The sequence below is a fragment of the Trachurus japonicus genome, chromosome 12 (assembly GCF_045865225.1).
Source record: "Trachurus japonicus isolate A0001 chromosome 12, Traja_1.0".
In the NCBI taxonomy this organism is placed as follows: Eukaryota; Metazoa; Chordata; class Actinopteri; order Carangiformes; family Carangidae; genus Trachurus; species Trachurus japonicus.
The window spans coordinates 16,325,356-16,347,304 of NC_140918.1; the positions used below are offsets into that span (position 1 = coordinate 16,325,356).

A 21,949-nucleotide genomic window follows, 5' to 3' on the forward strand; every position below is an offset into this window, starting at 1 on the left:
GAATGAGTGAGATTGTCTACGAGCATATGGAAACGTTGAGGTCGTGACCCTGGACCTGTGTACCAATTTTCATGTTAATACGAGTTCAATAAAGCCATCCAAAGGGCAAACGTATTGTCATAGCGAGGAATGGTCGCCGCGTCGCCACACGGACGCCATTACTCGTAGCTTCACAGCGTTCATAATGTAGCTTCACCAACTGGTTCTGCATGTTTTAGAAGTGGAATGAAGTTGATGGGGCAAAGTATGTACATTTTCCAAATTTTAGTTCACTTCCTGTTACCACCGGGGGGCGCTGTGAGTTACGTGGGAAGTTAATATATCGGGACGTTCAGGGCGGAGCCATCCTCATGTCCAGCAAGTTTGAAGTTGATTGGATGAAGTATGTGGGCGTGAGAGCCACACGTATGGACATGGCGAGAACGCCAAAGTCTGATGAGCGCTGGCAGCCACGCCCTTTGACCTACGGACTCACGGAGCACAAGATAAGCTCAGCTAGGTCTGGAGATGTGGTGTAGCTAATTTCAACTTGATCGGGCGAATGCTGTGGGAGGAGTTAAGTTTAGGCGGGAAAAATCAAAACCAAAATGGCCGACTTCCTGTTGGGTTGAGGTCATGAGGTCAAGAGGATTTTTTGTATATCTGGGTATAATACATATCTGTACTGAATTTTGTGTGTGTACGACAAAGTAAGACGATGGCGATGCCATTGACACGTGTTTGTAGGGGGCGCTATTCGGTCATTTTGCGCCGCCCATGTGCGGCACCACCAAAATATCGAATTTCGGATCAGGCCGGACGTCCGGGCAAAAGTTCACGCATTTTCGAAGTCGGGAAAGGGGCCAAATTGGGGCATGAAGGCGACGGAATAATAATAAGAATAATAAACAGCACAATTTCAATAGGCCTTCGCCGGGCGAGTGCTACTCGCCGCTCGGGCCTAATTATATGATCCTCATCCTACCCCTTGTATCAATTTGTTCAGAGGTTCATATTAACGGAGTGTCAGTGAACGCCGCATGTGATGACCACATACGCCGCTGCAGCTGCGCTCAGAACTACAATTCCCACATTTCCGTCGGCGCGTCAACAGCAACAGCTAGGATGTTGCGATATAGCCTGGCAGCCAAAGATTGCTGTGGTTGCAGAGATTAGGCTGCTGGGTAGAAAGGAAAAAAAAACCCTCCATCTAATGTTTTGCTAGATGTCAAATTCTGCGGTTTGTCTTTCGTAGCAACCGTTGCGACGGACGGAGCCTCCAGTTTTTCCTGTCGACTCTGTCGCGCTTGTTTGTGTTGAAAAACGGGCTGCTCCGCGCTAATGCGTTAGCTAACTAAAAAAAAAAAAAAAAATCAGTTTTATTGTAAATGGGAGCAATTAGACAGCTTGAGGGGGAGCGATGTGGCAACAAACGGGCCGCTCCACTTGAATGAGGATGGAAATATTTTCTTGGGCAACGCTACTGCACAAGTTACACGTCGGATACATCGCAGGCGGAGTAGACATTATCTTCAGAGGATAACCTGGATAACCTTACACGAAATGTCATAGCGCGTAAGTAGCTAGCACTTAGCTAGCTTAGTAATGGCTGGACGAGATGGAGAAGGACCTAGTGTTATCAGCAGCAGAAGCAGCAGCAGCAGCAGCCGCCGACCATGAACAGCTGGATGGATAGCTAAAGAAATGCTTTCTCCTGAGATGCTTTAGCCTCCTGGGTGGTGTAATTCACTTACATAACAGCTATAGACAGTCGCAGCCGCTCTAGCTATCATCAAAACTGGCACCGTGTTGGCATTATTATTAAGCCGATGGGAAATTTGCCACCCCCCCCCCCTCAAAAAAAATCTGTGTTGTCTCCTCAACATCATCCTAAGTGATAAAAGGCATCGCTGCATGTTTTGAGAGGCTGCAAATAGACTTCACTCGAAGCGTCAGACTCGTCAGGTTCACGATCTGACCTGCATTGGTGCAATAATTCACTGCTGCACGGGGAGGACAAGACGGGAGGGGGACAATCAGTAACCTCCTGTGTTTTTCTGTGACTGAAGCCGCATACACTCCTCCTCCTCCTCCTCCTCCTGCTCCTGCCATTTCGACAACAACATGAGGAAGTTCTTTGATTCTCGTCGGGAGTTGGTCAGCTCCGGGCCTGGCTCTGGAGGAGGCGGCGGCAGCTCCGGGTCCAGCCATGCAGGCGGAAATTTCATTGGACGAGGCTTCACTGTCGGGCGACACCAAGTCACTGTCGAGGAGATTATTGCTGAAGGTGAGATGGGGTTGCAGCAGACCAGTGAATGCCAGTTTTGCTTTTTGTATTTCCATGCATGGTGTTGATGCATGTGTGTATCCTGCATATGGCTCAGGCACATGCCAGTAAAGGGATGTAACCTTATACCATCCCCACAGGAATGATGGAGCTTTGCATTTACCCCTGTGCATCATAGATACATCACTGCAAAGCAGAGGCCTGCTGCTTTCTCCTAGCAGCACTCAGGCTGCAGATCACACAACAGTTGGATTTCTTTATTGATACCAGGCCCTTTGCAGACACCAGAACTACATTACTGATGTTGAAATAGAGGCCTGCACTTGACCAAAACAAAGTAAATGTATTCACCATTTTGAACCCAGTGCATGCAATTCCTCCGTTTCTATCAGATTATTATTGAGAGCCGTAGTACATGGGAGTATACGAAATGTTTTGCACATTCATACACCCTAATGTTAGTACTGTGAGTGAATTGAAAAGGATGCTGCAGTAATAGCGTGTAGTAGCTGTGATGTACAGTATGTGCATATATGATTAACACAGCTCACTGTTGTTGAGCTCGTATTCCTTAACACTGTAGTCTATTGATTGAACATATGCTACTGCTCGTTTTCCTTGACCACAGACTGTGGTAATAATATCCAGTGTACAGAATTAACCAGTGCGTCAGACCACCAGCTTCAAAGGAAGACAGCGTCATACAACTGATCAGACTTTCTGCACTTACTGCACTAAACTGTATGCATCATAAGTGGATGCAAAACCGTCGACTTGTGCCCAGATTCATAGGTGTCTCTCCTGCACATTCACGGTGCCACAGCACCTCATCATGTGAGGTGTCAAGTTCAGTAAACGGTATAAACCTCAGTGTCTGACTGGAATTGATGACTGTCTCCCAACTACAACTCAGCAAAGTGAATTTGTGGGCTGAGATATACCAGATGGTTAGGCCTCAATCTAGGCCTCTGTGCAAACCCTGCAGCAATGCCATGACTAATACATAACGCTATAAGGCTGCACCATTTGGTCCTGGTCATCCGTATTGATGGAAGGCTGCACAGACACAAACTGCAACAGTTGTAGAAGTGATAAGAAGTGATCACGATGCTCTAAGAAAGCCTGTACGTTGATCATAGTAAGTGGCAACAAGCATGTTTTATTATTCAACTGTTCACTGTCAAAGTTTCACTGATGCAGTATGTCTGTTTGCTATGTCTCTTTGAGGACTGACAGCTTGACTCGGTCTCTTTCTCAATCCTGCAGGTGGCTTTGCTATTGTGTTCCTTGTGCGAACAAATCAAGGGGTGCGCTGTGCCCTGAAGAGGATGTATGTCAACAACGAGCATGATCTGCAGGTGTGCAAACGCGAGATTCAAATAATGGTGAGTTGAAGAGATTAAAACGTTCATCTGCTCACTCTCACTCTGGAGCTCATGTGGTTTTTGTGTTTTGGTTAAAACCCAATGTGACGTCAACAACATATCAAATGTCATTTGAAACTCAAAAGTGTGCAAATTCCCCCCCACACACAGTCACAAAGTGAAGGATTTTTCTCTGTCCGGAAAAACTGAGTGCTGCAGGGTTGTTTTCTATTGTTTAACTGGTTCTTGGTCAGCTTTCTTATTATTTTTTTTAGATGTGTTGTTTAGTGAGTTGTGGAGAACATGAATTTTTAAAGGACCTTCTAGTACATTGACAAGCTGTTATTTTCAAGCATTCATTGCTATTCTAGTCTTGCTGTTTAAATGTTCTCTTATAATAAACGATAGCTGTTTGCTAACATAACATACAAACCAAACTAGACGCGTCCCTGGTATGAATTAGCCGAACATAAGGGATCACATTCTGGGAAACGGAAAGAAGACTATTCTGGTAAAGCGCGACCTCTTGACTCATGCAGAAATGGGATTTATTTAGGCAGTAAATAGACATGTGGCCCACAACAAAGAGTAGTTTTTCTGTCAGCAGCAAAGCCATGTTAAAGTCCCACAGCGCTTTTGTAGCACGCGCTGAGTTCAGGGTCCGTTCACAGAACTCATTCTTTTTCTGTCTGAGGGAAACATTCAGGAAGGAAGGAAGGAAGCAATGGACGGTCTAGTCTCAAAAAAATGGCACATTTTAGAAACATTCAAGAGAACTACAAATAGCACATTGTGGAAATGTTGCTTATGAAACCAGTGCTGACATTTGGTTCAAAGATGATGTCTGATGTCATCCATGGAGTTTCTTTTACTCTCTCTCATACACACATACTCAGGCAGGAATAGACTGACAGCCCCCCACCTCAGCACCGGTACTCGGCATTTATTCATTAACTAGATTTCTGATTTTGAAAGGTTCATACTACATTCACCTCACATTGACCACACTGAATCAAAACCTTATGGCATTTAAATTCCCAGTGCGTGCTTTGCAGCAAAATGTGAAAACATTTCTCCCGTCACATTTTCTCTGTGTCACAAATCCTTTTGTTTTACCTAAACACTCCTAACTTATCACATTACCAGTCACATTGTATGGACACACTATGCTGCAGCTTATAGTTGCACACTGGCTTTTTAAAGCTTTCGAACGTGTGTTTGTGTTCCTGCAGAAAGACCTCGTCGGTCACAAGAATATTGTGGGTTATCTGGACTCCAGTATCACAGCTATGGGATCAAGGGATGTATGGGAGGTCTTCATACTGATGGACTTCTGCAAAGGTGAGTGAATGAGCCAGGGACATGTTGTGTAGAGGTTGGAGGGCACTAGTTACAGAATGAGTTTGTGTTACAGTATGTTTGAGCTGTTGAACGATTAAAAACAAACAGTCATTATGTAATAGATCCAGAACAACACCGGTGTTATAATAGGATAACACACCCAAGTTAAATTTCAGCCGTGCTCTACTTAGGCTAATAACCCATGTTTGTTTGTACTGGATCTTGTTCTGCAGGAGGGCAGGTGGTCAATCTGATGAATCAGAGGCTGCAGACTGGATTCACCGAGGCCGAGGTGCTGCAGATCTTCTGTGACACCTGTGACGCCGTTTCTCGCCTGCACCAGCGCAAGACACCAATCATCCACAGAGACCTAAAGGTGACACGTTTTGCCACTTATGTTGCTTGTGCTGCTCTGTTCTGCTGCATGTATAGGATAGCACAGGCAGGTCCATTCTCTGTTCACACAAAGGCGACACCTGCTGCGGTTCACCGTGTCTGCGGAAGAGCCATGATTGATTTGTTTGCGTGGAGTCGGGGTTGCGTTTAATTGTCGGTAGCTCTGATGGGAGGAAAGCGGAGAGCGTCGGTTGTCAAAATACACCAAACACTGCAGAGCCAAGTCAACTGCAGTTTAGCTGTTGCTTTAATTTTGACTGACTGTCACACAGAAGTTCTTAATCCATATGGGAAACATGACTTTTTATTGCAGTGCAGATTGCTTGATTTGCATAAAAAACATCTTGGACTTGAAAGTGTGTGTCAGAGCACGAAAGGAGCACGCCAATTTTGACGGTTGTGCGTCATAATGTGAAGGTTGACATTTTTATTCATCATTATTTCAAGTGCACATGTCGCGGGAGGCAAGAAACTCCACCACCTTCCACCTTAACACAGCACCGCCTGAGACTTGACGGTCCAAACTGGGTCACTCATGTATAACCGTGCTGCCTGTCTGCAGGTGGAGAACATCCTTCTGCATGACAAGGGTCATTATGTGCTGTGCGACTTCGGCAGCGCCACTAACAAGTTCCAGAGTCCTCAGACGGAGGGAGTGGCCGCAGTGGAGGAAGAGATCAAAAAGTTTGTACCTCTTTTCATCTGATTTGATCATATCTGCAGCTTTTATTCATTAGCGCTTCTTCTAGGTAACATTTTAATGAACACATTAGTGAGCACATAATGCCATTTGGCTGTTTTACTTCACTGCCACATCAAGAACAGGTCCTTTTCTGACTAATTTCTTTTTCTTTTTCTTAACCAATTTATTCCTTTCTTCCTTCAGGTACACTACTCTATCATATCGTGCTCCTGAAATGGTGAACCTCTACAACAACAAGATTATCACTACAAAGGCAGATGTCTGGGTAAGTGGAGAGCACAGATTTCTGTGATAATCCTGATAGGGCTGCATACACAGAAATAGTACAGATGACACATGCAGTATTTATCCAGTAACACCAAGCCTCCATTTCAGTGAAATAGACTAAAAGTGTTGATTACAGTATTGTGTTGAAGTAATACAGTTTATTGTTGTATTTGAATCTAAAAGTCAAAAACTTGAATGTTTTCAGAAGCTTCTGGTGTTTATAGAGGGAAAAGGGATTTTTTGTGTGACTTGCTGTGCACTATTGGTATTCTTGTTTAATCCTCTTCTCTTCTCTTCTCTTCTCTTCTCTTCTCTTCTCTTCTCTTCTCTTCTCTTCTCTTCTCTTCTCTTCTCTTCTCTTCTCTTCTCTTCTCTTCTCATCTCCCCTCTTCCCTTCTCATCTCTCTCTTCTCTTTGTTTTGGTGTGACGGGGCATGCATGTGATTGTCTTCTCCAGGCACTGGGTTGTTTGCTGTACAAGTTGTGCTTCTTCACTCTGCCCTTTGGTGAAAGCCAGGTGGCCATCTGTGATGGCAGTTTCACGATTCCGGATAACTCCCGCTACTCTTATGATCTTCACTGCCTCATTCGTTAGTGCCTCTTAAACATTAAATCATGTTTTTATCATCAAATTCAGTTTTGATAAAGGCATGCACTTATGATTGAAGTCTACTGAGTCTTTTCCCCCAGTCTTACTCTTGTTTCTTTATTGTGTTTTTCTTCAGGGTACATGCTGGACCCGGACCCGGACATAAGACCAGATATCTACCAGGTGTCCCACTTTGCTTTTAAACTAGCTCAGCGGACCTGCCCTGTCCAGAATGTGAAGGTCAGTCTCTCTCAGCACCAGGGTCAGCTGAAATATTTGGAATTGCTCGGCTTTCTCTCATGAGGAATTGATTTTCTTGTATTCAGTGGAATCTGCTGTGGGTTCACTACCTGACCTACATACACAGACGTGTTAGTTGTCACACTGTGGGAGGAAAATCTGCACTAATTCATCAAGTAGAAAATACTTAATAGCCCTGTTGATATCATTCGTTAGTAAAAGAAGTACTGACAGTGAAATCGGAGGCTTCATTGTAATATTTAGTCTGTGTACGACTCATTGATACTGTGTTTGTCGCCGTCTTTCTTTTGAAGCTTTTGCATTTTTCCCATAATCCAGAATTCTCCAATTCCTTCTAAACTTCCTGAGCCGATCAAAGCGAGTGAGGCCGCCGCCGCAAAGAAGAGCCAAACTAAGCCCAGGCAAGCATGACCTGCTTACATTGTATTACCAATCAGGGCTGTAGTAACACTACATTTTGCGGAAGTAATTAGGTACAGACAAGTATTCTGATACTCATTAAATAATTATGTTAACACCGTTTGCAATGATTAACAAGGAGTTTGACATCCTCCCTTTTGTTGCCAGACTGACGGATCCAATTCCCACCACTGAAACCTCCATCACCCCTCGCCAGAGGCCCAAAGCAGCCCATACCCAGCCTGCTGCTGGCATCCTACCCATCCAGCCTGCTGCTCTCACCCCTCGCAAGCGGGCTAATCTCCCTGGTGGTGCGGCTCAGCCTGTGGGTACGTACAGCGCTCCGTCTCCGTCCTCTCTGTCACAGGATAAAGGCTCCAAGATCTCGAATAAAGACACGAATCCCTCTAATCCTTTGCGCACATCCTGCAATTCTCAACAGGAGCAGATCAAGTATGCAGGTTAAGACTCATGTAAATTCAAGCCATCTAACCGCAGACCCAAGTAACCCTAACTTAAGCGATTATGAGATGATTTTCACCTCTGTGCTACTTGAAACATTGCTTCAGCTGCAGTCAACCTGTTACAGTTTCACCTGTTTCAACCCACTTAGGTTTTTAACAGATGATGTAATCCTCTTAAACACATTTTGTTTGAGACAAACATTAATTCAAATTCTACAAACCTATTTATGCTTGATCTTTACACTGTTCTGCATCCGTATTAAGATTCAAATACTTGAGAGTAACATGCCGTCTGTGTTCCTGTTACCATCCCGCAGGAGTGAGCTTAGACCTGTCTCAGCCGGCTGCAGCTCTGCAGTCACAGAAGGTGCAGACTTCAGCTCTGCCACTCATCCAGTCACAAAACAATTCCAGTCAGGCTGCTGCGCCGCAGAAGCAGGTACACACTGACTGAATTACAGTGAAGAGCTACAGACGCAACTCATTTTTCAGTATTGTATGCAAATGGACAGCTAACAGTAAACAGCTTTGTATAACATGATTAATGTCTAAATGTATCATGCTGAACTGTATGTCTGGATTTTAATGCGTTTATCAACCTATTTCAAGACATACTGTACGTAGCATTGATTTCTGGGAAATTGTTTGGAGCATTTTTGCTATTCTGTGACATAGAATAAATAATTAATCATTGTGAAAGACAATACAGGTTAATCTATGAGAAATGGCCATCAGTATCAGCCCTGCATACACATTTACAGCTGTTTTGGAAGCTGGAACACTCAGTTGTTTTTGTCCTGACAGTGGTTTGCAGATGTAACATTTTCAGAGACGACACATCAAAGTTGTCTGTGTTTGTGTGACAGGCCGTGCTGCCAGCTGCCACTGCAGGAGCGGAGACTGTAACAACAGCAGCAGCCGTGTCACCAGTGACCAGGGCTGATGTCCAACCGCAAGTCCAGCCAGCAGCCCAGCAGCAGACCACGCCTCCCTCTACGGGCAGCTGCACCTCCCAGCAGACTCCATCCAGCCCGGCCCCGCCCCAACGCCCAGCTCGACGCAGACAGGCCAGCCAGGCTCAGCCGCCAGCGGCTCAGCCTTCGCCCAGCAAACCGGCCTCTGGTCAGCCGCCTGTATCTCAGCAGCAGCAGACAGCACAGCCAGCAGCTGCCGTTGCTCAGCCTGCCTCCACTGAGATCAGCCAAAAATTAGCTGAGGCGGTGAGTGGTCTGCTGCTCGCCATGCAGCTTTATCATCATCATTATAGAGTTAACAGGCTAAATAATTTTTTTCTTCTTTTTAAATTGGCTGTTTCTATTTTAATCTTATGTGTTTTGCTTTCATTTCATGCCTCTTTTGATCAGACTCCACCTGCTTCTCCAAAGACAACCGAAGAACGGGGCCACCAACGCGTCCCAAGTGATGCCACAGCGACTAGCGTTGCCGCGGTTGACTCACAGCAGCTGCAAGGAGCGAATGGAGATGCTGCCATCAACCAGTAAGTGGCACATACTGGAGAATAAAAAACCTGGAGAGCAGCTCAAATTGTGTGTTTTATTTATGATATTTTCTGCGTCTCTCTCTCCAGATCACTTGCATCTCAGCCGAGCAGCACCCAGGCAGCTCAGGTCGGCGCTAGCGACGCAGCCCAGGACCAAAGCAAAGCTGGAGCCACTGTTCCCGCTGCCGGCGGGGCCACCCCCACACAGCCCGCATGGAACCCCTTTGATGATGACGACTTCTCCAACCTCTCTGCTGCAGAATTCAAAGCAGAGGACAAAAAGCCCAGTGGTAAAAAAAAAATTCAGTTTATTGTTTTCAAAGTACTTTCAATAACTAACTAAACAATAAATAACTAACCAGTATTATGTTACATCTTTTAAAAAATGATTTAACTAGACCTAGCTTCAGAAACTGAGACGACATCTTCTGAAGAGTTGATACCCGGCCTGCAGGCCTCAACTGCAGAAAATGAACCTCATGAAACTGGTACGTCCCACATCAGAGAGTCCACAGAGTCAGTGATTTTCTGCTTTTCTGTCTTACACATGGACCCAGACCCATTAAGACAGACCCTTCAGTGCCGTCATTACAAATTCATACTGTCCTAGAAACACAGGCCCCACGCACTTCATCCATTCCTGATGTTTCACCCTGTACAACAGCTGCATCATCTTATTTCATCCATCAAGCGTAGAATATGTCTCTTTGAACACTGACTTTCAACTAGTGTGATAGAGTGCAATTAAAATCTGGAACAAGAATGTGAATGTGATTTTGTTAAACTGTGGAAAATAAATTCAGTAAGTTTAAAAGGTCTAATATCAACAGAACATCATTCGTATAAACTATAAGCTGTTATCATCAGTTAGCATGCTAGTATGCTGACATCAGATTGAATCTGACAGTTTCCCACTTTACCTTACTGCTGTCTTGACGCCACATAAAATGCATAGTACTGAGTCTGAAGGAATGCGATCTGATATTAAACCTCTTAATGGACCTTGGTCCATTAATCTAGTAGCTTTATGAAGCTCTCGAAAGCTACGGCCATCTTTGTGCATCACATAAATAAAATACAGAGATCGGACAGTACAGTAGATTTAAATGACCTTTAATTTGAAGAGCTCAGACAGGACTGCTGCTGTTGCACCCGGCATATGTAGCCACTGACGGTGTTTTATTAGCTGACAAAAAGATGGGGAGATTGATTTGATAATATACTGAATAGGTTAATGCTGTTTCCTAAGCGGTTAAAAAAAGTGTTGTTTATTTTCATTCAGTCACTGGGCACGGTCGATCATTTTAAAAATATACTGTGGCATTTTAGGTAATGCATTAATGCTCTTTCTTGCTGACTATACACTATATATAAAGCTACTGACAGCTGATGATGACTCACCAGCTTCCCCCTACATTTTTTTTGTCTAATCTTCGGGCGCCATAACACATCTCTATGACATTTCTTTGTTTTCCAGTTGAAAGACCTTCAGCCAGTCTTGACGTAGATTCAGGAGCTTCACTGTTGGTCGTCCCAGATCCTTTCTGTACTCTAGAACTATCAGATACACCAGGTAAATATCTATGTAACCAAGTTCACACATATGTTGCATGACATACTGTATGAAAGTCATGAATGGCTTTTCCCTCCTTTGTTGCTATGGGGATTTTATACTTAAGCAGTTTGATGTATAGGGTTTGCCCTTTGCTCACCATGTTTCCTTCTTCACTGGCCTTTAGAGAAGCTGATTGAAGGACTCAAATCTCCAGACACGTCTTCACTCATGCTTCCTGACCTCCTGTCATTGTCTGATCCCTTCGGTGGCTCTGTGGAAGAGTCTGCAAAAGGTGTGTGTGTGTGTGTGTGTGTGTGTGTGTGTGTGTGTGTGTGTGTGTGTGTGTGTGTGTACGCGTGCTCCTCTACAGACAAGCTCTAAAACAACCCACTGTATACAGGTATTTGGGATCATATGTAAATGAGCAACTGTTTGCTAACAAGTTTGCCATAGTAACTTAAAAGCTGATATTATTTGAGAGTTGTGTTCCCAGTTTGAATTACAGAAGTTTGCGAAGAAAGAATCATATCAAGATGTTGGCTGTAGGGAAATTTGTCACAATTTATTATGGGGGTTTTTACCTCGACTTTGTACTTTGATCCAAGAGTTAAAATATAACAGTTTGTATTTAGTGGAAGTGTCTAAAAGTCACTCTATCTCTCTGTGTCCTTGTCTATAACTGAACTTTACCCTCTGTTGTGTAACAGACTCCCTCACAGCTGAAGACTCTCTCCTGGGTCTCATCTCTGGTCCGTCCGCCCCTCCAGCACCGAGCAGTGCCACCACCTCCGTCTCCTCTGCCCCCACTTCTGCTGCCTCTATGTTGGACGATTTCAGTCTGTTGTCTGGAGACTCGGCGCAGCCTAAAGGAGGTATGAGTCTTAAATTAGAGGAACTTTGCTTTTTCATTGGCTCACTTCTGCCTCTATGCAGCTATCTGCCAGGTGTAAAATAGTCACTTAAAAAAGAAAATACAGGCAAATGGCAACTGAACCCCCATGCTTTTCCATAAATGACTGGTGTGTCTGTACCATCGTGCCAAGTATAAACTGTTAAGGACGATATTTTCATCACTTCAGTGATATTTTTGTTCCTTTTTTCATAATGCAAACAAAGTAATTTGTCTAAGAAGACTGAATAAAATGAAGATAGTTCAGCTTTAATAGTGATGCACCAGAAAACTTTCATGTTAGCAGTAGTAGATGCTGTCTGTAGAACTGTGTTACTGCTTTATGGAGCAGATATGATTGGCTGCTCCATCAGTATTACTATGAATAATGCAGAAGGAGGGGATGCCCCATAAAACCAAAAATGATAAAATATACATTTCTCCATTTTTGTTCCTAATTTATATTTAGTTTTTTATGTAAAACCAGATACATAAACAACAGACAACAGCATGCATTTTACTTGATAAAGCTTTTGTTTACACCAGGATCCCAAAATCAGCTCCTGTAATAACTTTGTACTGCAAATGTTCAACACTGGGTGGCAGCAGAGCAGAAGCGTTTCCATCACAACTGAACAAATCCAATCTAATCCACATTCATCTTGACAGTGTGTGTCGTGTGTATCTTTGTAACCTCATAAACTTTTGGCATTAAAGGAAAAAGCTTCTATTGAACGAAGTCATCTGTAAAACTGTATTGTGCTCCCCACACTCAGAGCTCCACAGCTGTGGCTGAGTCGTCGGGTCTTGGCTGGTGAACGAAGGCATTTGACTGTTGCTGTCACAGCCTGAAATGTTTGCACCAGCTGCATGATCCTAATTACTACTAATCCCTCCTCATAATATCTTATCAAACAGACTTGTGTGTGTGTGTGTAGGGTGTGTGTGTTTTTTTTACCACAGGAGAGCACTGGATGTGCTGATTTTTATGGAACATTTTCATCATAGTGAGGGAAAACAAAATGCTTATCCAGGGTGTCCGCGGGGTTTTAAAAAGTATTAAAAAGTGATAAATCAAAAAAGCAAAATTTAATGGCCTTAAAAAGTGATAAATTTGGTCCAAAGGTATTAATTGTAAAGAATAGGTATTATTTTTTTTGTATTGGACAATGACTGGTTTTATTTTGATGAAATAGGCGTAATAAAATAAATAAAGCATTACTTGCTTGCGCCGCTACTTCAAAAAAAAAAGGAATGATAGTTGTCAGGCGGATAGAAGTGCTAGTGAATCTCTTCGGATTTTAGCGTGTGGCAAAACGTTTCGAATATGGGAAAATGCAAGTTTGCAGAAGACTTAAATTGAGATGACAGGCGCCTTGATGTAGCCTATGTGTGTGTCTATGTAGATGCACGTCACGCGCCGCACATCCGATGTGCTCTTTTTTCATGCATTCGCGGCTCACAGCTCCATGAACCTTCTACCGCCAGCCCGGTGTTTAGTCGGACCGGGTCCGGGTCTGCTCCGTTTGAAAGGGCAGGAAGCCCCGAAGCGCTACAGATACAGACACCTGCAGCAGCTGCAGCTTCTACTGAGAGCTGAGGTCAGATGGAACGCACGTGAGACACAGACCGACGGTGCAGATGTGCGGACATTGTTGAAACTTTTCACACTGATGTAAAAAAAAAACATATATATGGCCTACCACTGTGTTCTGTGACGGTAGAGACAGAACCAGGTATTTATTTAAAGAGTTAGTGAGGTGAGTTGGGTGAGGGAGGGAGGTGAGGAAGGAAGACGGAGCGAGGCAAACTGGGTGAGGGAGGGAGGGAGGGAGGTGGAGTGAGGTGAGTGAGTGAGGGGGGGGGGGGGGGGGCAGGTGAGGGTGGGATCAGGGGAGAGAGGCTGGTGATTGAGAAAGGCATGATAAGATATTTTATTTTTGATCAAATGTTCCTGATGACTTATGGATGATGCCCTGTTGTGCAACCGAGTCTCCTGGGTAATGGTAATGATGTAAGTAAGTGTTGGATGATAAAATCTATGTACATGTCATAAAATCTTTCTGATTGATACTTGGTGCAACTCGATGTCGTGGTGGTATTAAAAAAAATCTGAAGGTAGTGAAAAAAGGTATTAAATGGTAGTAAATTGACTCAAAGATTTGTGTATATACCCTGTTATCGTCCCTGGACTAAATTATATGTGTTTTCTTCATTTTTTCCACCCCATCATCTAAGACGTTTCTAGCACGATTGGAATTTTATCTGGTGAAACCAAACATCTACTTTTTTTTTTTTTCCTATCCTCTGCAGACTCGTCTCTCCTGATCTCGGACTTCGAGCCCCAACAAGCGAGTGGAGAAGCAGCCAATGAGGACGAGTTCGACCCGATTCCCGTCACAGGCCGAAAGAACTCCCAAGGTAAGTCTGCACGGAGGAAGCACAGGTGGCTCAGGATGAGATTAGATGCACCCAGGAGTGTGTGTATTGTGGGGTTTAGTAGCATGCTCATCTGCTAGATAATTAACAACACTCAAACCTACTGATAACAGGATCAGACGCCTGCGCTGTTTTTTACAACACCAGTTGAGAATGTTTGAAAACCAGTCGTAGTAAATGGGTAAATTCTTCCCTCTCTTCTCTCTTTCTCTCTCTTTTCTCTCTCTCGACCTCTTTCCCCCCTCTCTTTGACTGCTGTGTTTTGCTTGTTGTGACTCCTCCACTCCTCTGCTTCTCCCCCCCCCCCCCCCCTCCCCTCTCTATTTGCCCGTGTTCCCCCCCTTTTGTCTCTCCGGCCAGTTTCAGGAGGCCACTCGCGCAGTAACAGTGGCGGCTCTGAATCCAGCCTGCCCAGCTTGGCCCGCTCTCTGCTGCTGGTGGACCAGCTCATCGACTTGTAGGCGGGCCCTCCCCTCCCCCCCTCGTAGAAGCTGTAACACTGGATTATAGACTGGCATAGCATAACTGCAATCAACACTGTTGTCATAGCTAGCTCCCTGCAAACCCCAGCCCCCCCCTCTACCACCCCCCGCCCCCCACCCTGGCTGTCATCATCATTGTCGCTCCTCCAGTAGAAACGTCCTTCGCCTTTCAGTGCTTCTTCTTCTTCATCCCCGCCCTTCTCCGCCGTGTCAACCGCATTATCTGGCTTCTCTTCACCTCTTATCTCTCACCTTCTCACTCACGTTTTCTCTTTGTTGTAGCCTCTGCTCATCGTGTACTGTATTGTCCCATTGAGCGGCCAGTACTCTAACATCATCCTAACAAACCAACCATTACATCTCTCTGTCGATCAGGATATAATCTTTGCTATCCAGTTTGTTTGAACAATATCACATTATGTCAAATAGCAAAACAATAGAAGATCATCGTCGTAATGTACAATAGGCATAGTTATAAGTGGTTGTAGTTATTATCGTGCACAAGTGAATTTGTCGTTGTTTGCCTTTTTAAATTCTCCTCCCCAGATTTATTTGCACATTTTAAAGTAAAACCATGAAAACGTTAAATGACAAATTTGTTCAAATGAGGTCAGTTTATTTCTTCTTCAGAGGGAAGCTTATTTGAATTGTTGTCATGTAGCCTAATTTGCACAGTAGCATAAGTGTTACTTCTGTCAGCCTCGGGCTGGTGGGTGGAATACCTTTAGCAATCTAAAGCTGCTAAAAATTGGATTGAAAATATGAAATCAAATTGTGCCACAATCTGGAAACAAAGCAGCCATAACCACTCTTCCTTCTTCTCTGGTCTTTGGCTTCTGCAGCGCCCTCTGATACTGACTTATTGCAATGGAGGCAAAGAAGCAGGACACAAAAAGTTTCCTCGATCAGACTAAACAGTGAAGTGCCATAAAATAATCTGTGAAGCAAACCTCTGACAGGGAGAGTCCTGGAAGTTCACAGGATCTGCTAAACAATGAATATAAAAACAATAATAAAACATCTTATAAACGATGTCATCAATCCAAGGTGAATTTGTTTTCCAGACAAAGTGTACTTTAAAAAACAAGGACCTGCTCTCCTTTTCTGTTATTATGAGCTTATTCTTAATTGTATCCTTGAGGCAAGCAATAAGTTGCTTTTTGAATTAAATGACAAATCCTGGTCATTTAACAGTGTTTATAGCAGTGTGCCATACCGACAGAAAATGCATGAAATCATACTTTAAATAATCAACAGTAATAGGAAATGTTAGAAATACACTAGCTGTTATATATAGACACAACATTCATTCAGGTAATTTTTTGGCACTGACAGAAACAAACTAATGTGGCATTTAAAAAAAAAAGAATCATTCACTCACATTTTTCTTTTTAATATCAACACAACCATTAATCCCCCATCATGCAATCCTTCCTACATTCCTGTCATCTGTTTACTCCTGATTTATGTAAATAGATATCTGGACCCCCTCCCTGCTGCAGGCTCTTATCCAGACCACAGAATTGGTTATTCTTCCCGTGTATATATGAAGTCATTGTCATAAAGCTTTACTTGTGGAAGACATATTGCTTTACTTGTGAAATCTCCCATGTGTGTGTATATATTTACACATATGTACACACATGAGACGTTGTTTTCCTGTTAATAAATGTTAATATGAATAGAGTGTTAGAGAATGAATGTAAGAAATAAATATTAGTCTATAATAAAAAATATCTATAATTCTTAACACCATAATCACTGAATAATATTGAAGAATACTCTATAAATATTTCATTCCTCTTTGTGGAATTGTGTGTTGAGAAAGTTTTTTCTTTCTTTCTTGGTTATATCTACTCAATAATTGTCAGTACATTCAAATGTATAGATAAGAAATCCTTGTCTCCGTCCAACCTTGGGCGGATTAGGCTGAATCCCATGTCTTATTCCACCTTTGTGAAAAGAAAGTGAGCCTGTGTTGTGTTTGTTTACATGGACTGACGAAGGATTATATTTTTACAGTTTTTCTGGAGAGTGAGAGCGTAAACCTCATGAATCTCTTAAGTCCTGTTTCATTTCATCGCTAAACTAGAAAACTTTTTTCTGAAAATTGTGCTTTACCGGTTTTAGTGATCACAGAATTCATATCAAAAAGCATGGCAGTGTTGTTGAATGTTATGTTCATGTGTGTTGGTATACAGTGTTAATGATAAGTATGTATGTGTGTGTGTGGAGTCTGACTTGTTGGATGTGTTTTCCAGTAGCCTAATTGTGTTGTTGTTTGCTGCAAACATGGCGACGGCCGCGTTGTCATTAAGATCTCCTCTGAAAGCACAGGCCCCCCCCCTCCCTCCTCGCTCCCCCTGCCCCCACCGCCCAAATTCTCTCAGGTAGTCAGAGCTACATGACTCTCTCTGAGAGTTGGATACGTATTGGCTTACTGCTCCCCGGTCTCACTGTCCTCTGGAAGTCTGCGCTCCATATTACAGTCAAGAGAATCAGTCTGATGTGTGAACGTGTGAGGGGCTCTCTGAGGTGTGAAGTCTCGTCAGTCTCACGGCGACCGGCGTACGGCGCTGTCGCAGTCGCTGTAGCAGCGGTTTGATTATCAGACAGCATGAAGTCAGCCGTCCAGGGTGTGAAACATCAGCTCCAGTCAGCAATAGAAAACGTTTTTCTGTAGGATCAAACAAAGTCGTTTTGCTTCTCATGCATGGTTACAGTGGGGAGGTCGACGCCCACCTCCTCTTCACCATTACTGTCATAGCAGGAAATGATTTGAAATATCACATATTGTATGTTATAGTGAGATCTACTGACAATACACCATCTTGGAAGAGGAAAAGATGCATTTAAATAATCAATCATTATTTCATCATTATTTAATGCTATTTATTTAAACCAATCACATTCATCAATACATAAATTCTGGTTATATATACAATGATAAACGAATAACTGAAGGCAGCAATGTGAGGTGAATCTCTCATCCCTTAACAGCTGTGAATCTTGAATTTCAAAATCCAGAATAGACTAAAACTAAGTTTCATGTCATTTCAATGTTAATCCATTTGAGTAGAACTCCCTGATTTAACGATTCAATTTTGTCCTTTATTGTCTAAATCAGTAAACGTCGAGGAGCGGCTGGTTTCAGAGCAGCTGTCTCTTTTGGGCGAATTTACTGTAGGTACTGCATGTGCAACTGAAGGCTTATATAAATATATATATATATTATTTTTTTTGATCATCTTCTCTATGATCCTTCCACTGAACAGCTCAGTCATTTGAAGTTACTGTTTGAACCTATGCAACTCCCGAGCTTTCTCCCTGTAGCCGCCTGTGTGCTGTTGTAATCGGTAAAGCCAAGCAGGTAGTGAGATTAGTCCATTGATGTGAAACAGGAGCCCCTCGTTCTCTCTGTTGTTTTGCCAAAAATGAAATCTGAAACTATTGAGTGTTTTTGAGACGCCTCTTTGTCTGTATGGCCCAAACCTGCGTCAGAGCTGTGGTATCGTGTGCTCCTTCTATTTTTGTGAGATAATTAAAGAATTATAAAGGGATGGCAAATAAAATACAAATGTGAATGTCAACGTGTGGAGTGTTGATTGCACGATTTAGATTGTTCATTATCGTAATTTGGTTTCAACAACTCAACAGAAGTTCATGATGTTTGCACAGGCTGAGGGCATCTGTTAGTGAAGGGGGAAAAGACATAATCCACATTTTAAAGAACTTTCCCTCAGTCATAGTCTGATCATTAAACTGTTTTAAAGGGGAACTGTTTTGCGCAGTCTGCTACAAGAGCAAAGCCAACGGTCGAGTTGCATTGTGGGTAACGGAAAGGAAAAAGAAAACTCTGCAATAAAAAAATGACAATATGTCTGGTCCTGCTACGTTTCCTCCGGCAGCTTCTTTTAATTGTTTCTTATCAGATGTGCATGTAAAGGTATGTGCATGAAACCCTTGTGTGGGAGACTGAAGACTTAAACAATTCATTTACTCAATAATTTAACTGTATGATAATATCCCCGGGTTGGTTTAATTATGTAATTAACTAATCAACGTTTTATTCTACTTGGAGAGCAGGTTAAATCCACTCAGGTAAGATCAAACATCAGCTTCATGACCCATTTAAAAACTCAATCCATTTTTTCTTTTCCCATTTTTATGACTTCACCTTTGTCATCCTCTCTTTTCCTAAACACAGCCTGACCTGCTGACATGTATCAGCAGAGTTTAGCTCATAGCAGATACAGGATCTTTCTACAGTATCTGCTCATTTATTGATTCATTAGTAACAGAAAGGACGAAAATAACTGAGAGGTTTCACTTTGCCAGCCAATATTATTGATTATATACTGATTTGGTAAAGCACAAAGATTTATGTGTTTTGTCAATGTAGAAAAAAAAGATAAAAAATTATTAATGGCTGGATTTCATTGAGTTGCTTTGGTTTTGGGAGGCTGGTACGGTGTGTACCAGCTCACCACCAGACTGTAAAGGATCAGAGACATTGATCACAAACGTCATCCGTTCCACACAGCATGTAAAAACCACTGGGATGTTGCATTTGTCACATTTTCTCTCTAAAACCCTCCATCATTTCCACTCGATCACTTTCTGTCACCGGGTTTTGATCCATTTGTAAAAAATATAGATAAACATTATTTCATGTTGCATTTAATATCACTGATGAGAATTCAGGAAAGTTTTGAAGTGTGTATCTAAATGTTTCTCTGGTGTCTTCCTCATACAGACCTGCAGAGGGAGCTCATCAGTAATGCACTGCGAAGCGCTGGGCCTGTGGCTTCTGTGCAGTTCTCTGAGGAGAAGCAAAAGCAGAGGACCCAGCCGAGGACTGGTGCCTGTGTCTATAACAAACACATGTTGCAATCAGACGAGAGGAGCACGCAACACCATGTGATTCCAGCTCCTTCCACCAGTTTTCACTTCATACCTGACAACCAAGTCCCCCAGTTCCAGGCTCCAAACATCCCGGTGACCTCTGATGTCTTCCAGCTGGCTCCTTTTAAACCGCCAGAGAAACAAAGCACGAAGGCATCCAGCGGCTCCTCCTTTTCGCCATCTCATAAACCTGTTGAGGCATCCGACGTTTTCCTCCAGGCACCGTTCGGAAAGAGGCAGGAAACCACCAAAACGAACGCTCACATATTTAAGTCTGTTACACAGCAGATTCAACAAACCAGCGAACACAGTCCCCCGGTCCCGGTCCCGGTCTGTGCTCCTCAGCCCCTCGGCGTCCGGGCCCCTCACCAGCCTCTGCTGCAGCAGCCGGTGGCGGTGCACAGGGTCGTCTCCAGGATCGGTCAGCAGGCCGCCGTGGGCTCCGTGGCCGTGGGGCCTCTGCACTCCTGGACCATAGCGGGAAGAGCTCTGGATGACCCGTTCACCGCTGCACCTTTTCAGCCAAGATGCTCTCAGGGGAAACCTTGATTGTATAATTGTCAAGTAAAAAAAAAACAAAACAACAACTCTGCAACTCATGAAGGAGCCAAAGTAGAAGTCAGTGGCAGTATTACCCATTTTCTAATGTAGCTTTATTATTGTCATTATTGCTGCAGTATTAAAACAACTAAATTATCCCTTTTATCAGCTGTATACTTTAAACTTGAAGTTCTACCTCAGTCATCTGATTCGCCTTTAGTCTGAGCACAACAGTGCATCATCTCAGCACTTTATTATTGGTCCTGGACTCAATTTAAAACTCCATTTCAGGACATCAAGAAGGGTTTTTGTAAACTGTATTTTTATAGCGTGCAAATTTCAGTTTTATTAAATTGTTCAATATTTAGTGTGTCTCTCGGACACAAACCTTCACAGCACCAGAATAATAATTAATATCTAAGCTGTAAAATAGATGTTTTTATATTTCAGTTTAGCAGTGATTACAGGGTCGAATCCCTTTTTTTTTTCAAATCTAGCTGCCCCTCCATTACAGATTGTGCCTTTTGATATCAATGATTGCAGGTCTCTGGTTAACAAACGGCATCAGCGCTACAGCAGATACCAAATGTGACAAACACGAGAAATCGAATGTAATGATAAGAAACGATAAGAAGGGAGGGAAAATATTTAAAGCACTGTGAATTTTTTAAGGCGAGTTAGAAAAAAAAAGATCTGGACAAGGACTAAGGTCATTTCAGGCTCAATTTACTGCTGGATAATTGTTCTCCGGTTGCTGCTGCCATTCCCTCACAAACTACACCAGTGTTGTAAAACGCCTGTAGTCATCTTGAAACGTGTTGGATCTTTTTATAAACTTTAAATGCTGTTTGTCTTTTGTTTTTTCAACGAAACATATCATGTCTGTGTCTTCCAGTTTAGCATCAGACACTAGATCAGAGGGCAAGTCACAGAAACCGAGCTGAGTTCTTAGTGCGTTTTTATTTTATTTTTAAGTGATGAGATTTCTCCTACTTTTGCATCGTACTTTGGCAGAGATAAGGAATTTTGTAAACCACGCTGCCTTTACTTATAGCATTTTGTTCATGCGTAGTACTTTTTCATTTATATTATCTGGCTGATAATACTGGCCATTAGGAAGGATCGGCAGTACATGTTTAACTTTGTATTTTATTAAAGGTTTTGAATGTGATGCTATCATCATCATCATCTAGTCATATGTTGTCTTTCTTTCTCTTCAACCTGACAATTATGTGGTGATTTTGTTTGTCATGGTGGTTGCCACTTTCATGCCTCATTACCATTGTGTTTCACACCAGCGCTGCAGGGTCTCCCATCCCCACAGTGGTTTAAGTGGCTGGACATCTTTCTTGTGTTGATAGACTTGCTGAAGTTTGCTTCTCCCCTCAGCACCAGGATGTTGTTACTCCCCAGTTCTCCTGTTATAATCCTGTCTTTATAAAATACAACTTGACTCAGGGCACAAAGGCCAAAGGTATGGTCCGTCCAGGAAAGTTTTATCTTTCTTTTTATTATTACCAGATCATGCAGATTAAACATTATGCGGAGGAAAAATGGAGGAAAAGATAAACACAGGATCAGCCAAAAA

The 21,949-nt window shown here is 42.9% G+C and overlaps 1 protein-coding gene across 1 annotated transcript; it reads left to right on the forward strand.

The window, feature by feature from the left end:
• Positions 1 to 1,062: 1,062 nt before the first annotated feature.
• LOC146977358 (AP2-associated protein kinase 1-like) lies at positions 1,063 to 20,585 on the forward strand. Its single transcript, XM_085793524.1, has 20 exons — positions 1,063 to 2,266; positions 3,533 to 3,651; positions 4,863 to 4,971; positions 5,205 to 5,347; positions 5,930 to 6,051; positions 6,254 to 6,335; positions 6,795 to 6,927; positions 7,063 to 7,166; positions 7,506 to 7,588; positions 7,755 to 7,915; positions 8,368 to 8,489; positions 8,917 to 9,270; positions 9,415 to 9,548; positions 9,639 to 9,841; positions 9,950 to 10,039; positions 11,029 to 11,124; positions 11,291 to 11,398; positions 11,814 to 11,978; positions 14,309 to 14,416; positions 19,673 to 20,585. Exons 1-20 carry the CDS (start codon positions 2,104 to 2,106, stop codon positions 20,368 to 20,370), a joined length of 3,297 nt encoding a protein of 1,098 aa, XP_085649650.1. The 5' UTR covers positions 1,063 to 2,103; the 3' UTR covers positions 20,371 to 20,585.
• The last annotated feature ends 1,364 nt before the right edge of the window (positions 20,586 to 21,949 follow it).